General features: G+C 37.1%; 1 protein-coding gene across 5 annotated transcripts in view; it reads left to right on the forward strand.

The window, feature by feature from the left end:
* COL13A1 (collagen type XIII alpha 1 chain) overlaps positions 1-2283 on the forward strand; it is a 170638-nt gene extending 168355 nt beyond the window's left edge. For all 5 annotated transcript variants that reach the window (XM_033149051.1, XM_033149045.1, XM_033149049.1 and 2 more), the window contains one exon: positions 1223-2283. Coding sequence is in view for 3 of the 5 variants with exons in the window: in XM_033149045.1 (XP_033004936.1) it covers positions 1223-1252 (30 nt within the window). In the remaining 2 variants the exon portion in view is untranslated. The remainder of the gene's footprint in view (positions 1-1222) is intronic.
* Positions 2284-6000: the final 3717 nt, after the last annotated feature.

The following is a 6000-nucleotide window of genomic DNA, read 5'->3' on the forward strand; positions in this document are numbered from 1 at the left end:
TGGTCCTGACCTCAGGGGGGCCCAGGATACAGCTATTTTAAAAAAATATATATATATACAGGCAATCCATGATAAGGATCTCAAGGTCACATCTAGTTGTGCCCTCAGATCAGTGAACAGTCAGTTAAATTTCCCTTGACATTATTAACATATGATATTCTTAACTAAATATATGCTGACCACTTCACAGAGGAAAGAGCAGCTTTCTGGTCAATCCACTGAAACCAGGACAAACCCACAGCAGGATGTGCTTTGGCTTGGTAGGTCATGAGGTGTGTGTGCCTCAGCTGAACATTTCCAATTATTTTCTCATTTTCCCATGACTCGTCATTCTTCTCATATCCTTCTAAATATCTTCTGGCTTCTCAGCATTTTCTTGAACTTTAGTATGGAGAACATAGTACTACAAGTGAAGGCTTAGCCTTTTGTAGATTACTGCTATGTATTTCTCTAGTCTGGGAAGCAGTACTAGAGTTATGTATACTATAGACGCGGACCAGTATTTTAAAAGATGTCACTCATGCAAATTCCCCATCATGACTACCACCAATATCCACACCAAGGAAAGATCCGCAACATACATTTAAAGCATACCCAACACACGCGGAAAGAACACTACTTTCTCCAAACAATCATGGGAACTGTAGTTTAAAAAAGACAGAATTGTAGCACTGTGAAGGGGGAAACTACAGATCCTGGGATTTTTTGGGGGGGGCAAGTTATGTGCTTTAAATGTGTTGGTATTTTTATATATGGTGTATATCTGCCCCAACTCTGCAGCTGACAATTCAAAATGTGTACTGCATCCCCATGATGCACCCCAAACGAATAGTTATGAAACCCAACTCAGATTTAGTTCACTATCAGGGCGCAACAGGAAACTAGACTGTTCCTGGTTTACAATGTCACTATTCTGAGTGGAGCAAAGGATTGTGCAGCATACTAGCTGCAGTCCACTCACATTATTTCAGGGAGGTGTGATAGACTCCCATCATTTTCAGAAAAGGGATGGCACAGGTGCAAAACCCAAAATAGCTAAGTGAAAAATACTTGCTGCTAGTGTTATCTAAGGATTATAAACGTTTGTGTTTAAATGGAGCCCAGTGGAATACAGATAAAATTAGATTCGATATTTTGCATAGTTTTAAGTACATGAGAGCAGCACTTTTACTAATATCTGAAAGGACATTTCTATATGAAATAATATATCTGTCACTTAAAGGGTCAAACTCCTTGGCTGATAGCCAAATAATGAAACAAGTAAGAGAGTGGAGATATTTGTGGAAGGCCTACAGTGGTGACAGAAGAACATCCTGCTTGAAGGTTTGCTGAAGATATTGAATGAGTTGCCTCCAAGGAGCACGGAAGTATTCTTGAGCCACGCACACCAGAGTTTTGTTCCTGAACAGTGGACCTGGTGAGGCTACAGAAGATGAACACCCCAGTGGTTTTTGCTCTCTCCTTCCAGAGGTCGGCACCAGTGCCAGATGTGAGAGAAACTGGCTTCTGTTTCATCATTTTTCTTTTTCATTCAATTCAGTCTGTTCTGATAATAGGAGCCTTCGTCCAAAAATCTTGACATGACATGCAGCAGCTGATGTGAAGAAGAGCATTAGGACATAAGACAACTTTTTCTGGTTGTTGCTTTTTTCAGAAGAGGGGCTATTTTTCTCATATTTCTAAGCAATAAACTTGAATATTGATTCTGAAAAGCAGCTCAGTGAAGATACAGCAACACTTTGCCATCTTTCCTGGTTGCCCAGTGATAAACATTCATTTACTCACGTGATGATTCCATCCTTAACCTTTTCATGGCTTCTCTTCAAAAGCTACCGTTTATTTTTCTGCAAGAAAGTTATTATCCTTTTGGTGTACTAGAAGTTACTTTTAAATTTGATAAATGTTTGATTTCTTTTTTACATTTTAGTTCTACTCATTTTCACATTTTTCATACTAGAAACACATTTGTCATGAAGTATTTGCTGCCATGATAAAACTCTGTTCAATTTCTCTAGGTCCCCTTTTCAGTGGAACTACCCCAGTGCTAAAAACATAAGGGTACTGCTTTAACAGACTATACAAGTTTATGGGACAAAAGATTAAGGGGGGGATATAACTTTCCAATAATCTGCTGTCAATTTTAATGACAACTTCCCCCCTTTTGACTTTTTGATAGTTTTGTAATATCATCTGAGTTATTTAAGAAGTCTCAAGTGGATGCAATGTAGTCCCAGTAACTTACTATTTTGTCAACTAGATTTAAAACTTCTACCGATTCCTGTACTCCATGTGTATTATTGTTAAATTGTTTTAAGTGTAGGTATCTCTGGGATGTCTTCTATTGTGAAGACTTGTGCCAAAAATGCATTTAGTTCATCTGTAATTTACTTGATTGTTTTTTCCTTTTCTGAATGCTCTCTTTTATTTTTGCCACTTATTAAGCCGAGGGCTGTAGCACAGTTAAACTGACCCAACAGCTCCTTGCATACAACACTTCTGCATACATTTGGGCTCCCTTATCCCTTTCACATGAGCAATTCTGTGTATACATCTGTTTACACATGCAGATATGCATCCTACATTGCTGAAAATGGATTCATGCAGAAATATCATATTCACATTGGAGTGCCCACAAAGCTCTAGATGAGAACTGTCAATAAACACTAAAACAGCAACAACCCATAAATTCTTAAGGAAACAGACATAATGATTGCTTGTTGGATGCTTCTTTCACCAGGACAGAATTCATGGAATGAGGCTCCCCCCATCTTCCCTCTAGTCCCCTGAAAGTCTGTTAGTAGGGACTGGGACACTTTTGGGATATGCTATGGGGGTCTGCAGATTAAAATCCCTCACTTCTGAATAGAACAGCAATCTGGGATCTAAACCATTATGTTTCATTTATTGCTTATAAATCATAGTTTAGTGCAGAGCCTGAACTATTCAGTAAGAAAATAGAAGGATTTCACAATACTGGGAACAAATGGTATAAACTGTTTCCTGGAAACCTTAATTGCCACTGGGTACTATTTCATCACTAAATGACTTCTGCCACAGCTTTATCTGCAGAAAAACCAGAAATGGGCAAGTCAGAAGCGATACAGGGCAGTTGTTCATGAGACTTGTGCTTAAGTCCTTATAATTAAAATTATACCACACTGGGCACAATTAAGTGCACTATTATGAACCAATGCCATTGAAATCAATGGGGCATAAGCATGGATCTGTGTTGCAGTGTAGCCATAATTTAGATCTCCTGAGGGGTTTCAAGGATTGTTCCCATCCCAACCTCCACATATACAATCTGGTCAGCAAAGAGGTGTTCACTGCAATGTTGGAGGAGGTTCCACATGGACAATGGGGATGCATACAGAGCCAGCAATGAGAAAGCCCTCTGCACTTATGAATTCTTTATGTATGCACCTGCAAAATTTTGGATTGAACTGAATGTTCTTCAGATCAGGGAGAGTATGTGCTCACAAAGAACAAGAAATTGAATGTTACTTCAAAACATTTTTTATATAAGACTTATTCAATGTAAGTATTACCAGGGACTGCTATTTTTGCTATCAGGTTTGTTGCAGAAGTTTTTGTTTTGTTGAGGTAAGAATGTGTTCAACTGCAGGGCGGTGTGCCTTTGTATTTTAATATATTCATATTTTAATACGTTTTCTTTTTTTGTTATATATTTTGTAGCTGTATTTTGATATGGAAAGCAAGAAAATTGTAATTGTTCCTAAACCATTTGTTCTTAGGGATAACATTTTCTTGCCTTCCAAGTACACTATCTAATTGGTGCTTTTTTTACTGATGGGCAGATGTTCAGCTCGGAAGTTTTTCCACAGACTACCCTGGGGACCAAACAACTGTGGATTCCCTAAATACAGCCCCCCAATCAAGCTCTAGCAACTCAGTTATGTTTGGTTAATACCACCAAGAAGAGGACAGGGATTCACATTCCAGTGAATGTGCATCTAACTGTGCACCCCCATCATTCTGGCACATTAGTTATGTATAATTATGCACCACTAGAGCTGGATTGAGGGATCAAAATGGTCTCTCTCAATAATAGTAATAATTTACACAAAATGTAGGGACCAGGAAGGGAAAAGAAATGGTCTCTTTTGATGACAGGTGGTCTCTCTAAAAGAAAACAGACTCAAACATCTCTGTTCTGTTTGAAGCGATCGTTAAAATGAAACTAACCTCCATAGTGCCATTTTTTGTGATCCAATAGGACTTTCCTGTGCTTTAACTTTCAATGTGCAAATTGTCCTAAGTAAACAACTCATTGCTCAGAAACACAGTATACCTCTGAACATGAAGAGGCTTAGGAATGAGCAAGAGAGGACTGCCATCACCTTCACACTCCTTGTAAGCTTCCTCTATTGAAAACAGAATGCTGGACAAAATGGATCTTGCATGATCCCCAATGCATTTATGAAATAATTGAGCATTTAAATGCTAAGTTCATTATGCAGTCTGTATAATTTTGGGCATTTGGGTTGCTTGCATATTTAAGTTAGCTCTCAGTGGTTTTAAATCTAAATAACTAAATACCAGGTTTGCTTTATAAATGATGTACGGACAAGGAATTATAGTTTTTACTTGCATTAATCTTAGGTTTTATTGTTGCTATTATTTTTGACTAGTTACTATATTATTTTTGAGAATTCAGACAGTAATGGGAAGTATAAGGGTCTGATGGTAAATCCATTAGCTACTTTTTCCTGTTAATACATTGCTCCTGGCGAGTGCCAACTTCCATTTAGAGAAAATTCCATGTTTCCGTAGCCCAATACACTTCAACACCTTACTTCTACATATCTTTCATATCCTTTCAATCAGTACCACTAATTCTAGTGACTCTCGCAAATGAGTGCACACCCTCCTCATGCAACAAATGTATTTTCATAAAATATATTTAACCTCCTATTCAATGTATCTACCGAATGTTCTCCAATATATGTAATCAAAAATTTCTAGTCTTCATTCTACATGTTCTTCCAAAACTAGAAATCAGTGCGTACCAAACAGCAAAAAAGATATAGAAAGTGAAATTAAGTCTAAATGTGTTGTAGCAGCTATGCAAGCTTTTGTTTGTATAAGCATGAGAACCCCTAGGAAAGCCTTATCTACAATACCTCTGTGCACTCTTGTGCAAGCATTTTTCGAATGCTAGCAGCAATTTTCCTTCCCCTTCAGTTAATTATGGGATCCAGCACCAGTGTCTAAAGATGCATGTTCAAAAATAATGTTTTGCATGCAAAGGAATTGATTTTTTGAAGAATTTCCTGTGAGTAAAGACCCATGGAAATCTTTCCAAGGACCCATCATATCTTACTCATGTGACTTATTGAAAGATGACAAATTAGTTTTATTTGCCTTCCGTGTGCATTTACCAACAACAACAAAACTAGAGTCGTGAATTCAAAGTGTTAATTTAGGACACACCCTATAGCAATTATTTCCAAGTCCAGGTTAAGGTAGATTATAAATAAATTCTAGGAACCTTCATAAATAGTAAGTAAAGATATTAAAATCAGGACAGACAGAAACCTGCCATTTAAGATTTTTTGTGGTATCCTACCTCACAATAAGCAATGGGAGTCTTGTAATAGCTTCAAAGTCATCATTTCATTCTAGACATTTAAGCTATCAGTCAGAATTTTTTTGAAAAATATGTGAGTAGCTAATCTTTTGAATTAATACAGTATTTGGTTTTTTAAAAAGACTTTCATTATGGAGCCAGTTTTTGCAGGAAACTGATTCGCAGAAACAATTTGCTGTTGTTTCTGGTTTTGTTGATTTACATGACAGAATGACACAACAGAATGTGCTTTTTATCTGGTTTTATTTGATGTACAAATATTAAAACTTTATTAAAGTGGTACATATTGCATTGTTGGGGCATTGTTTCTACATTCTCCTACATAGGCTTCAACTGGTTTGAGACATCTTTTTATCCTCATAGGTTGCGATGAAATTTTCAGTTTGTTA

This window comes from Lacerta agilis, chromosome 5 (genome assembly GCF_009819535.1).
Source record: "Lacerta agilis isolate rLacAgi1 chromosome 5, rLacAgi1.pri, whole genome shotgun sequence".
NCBI lineage: Eukaryota > Metazoa > Chordata > Lepidosauria > Squamata > Lacertidae > Lacerta > Lacerta agilis.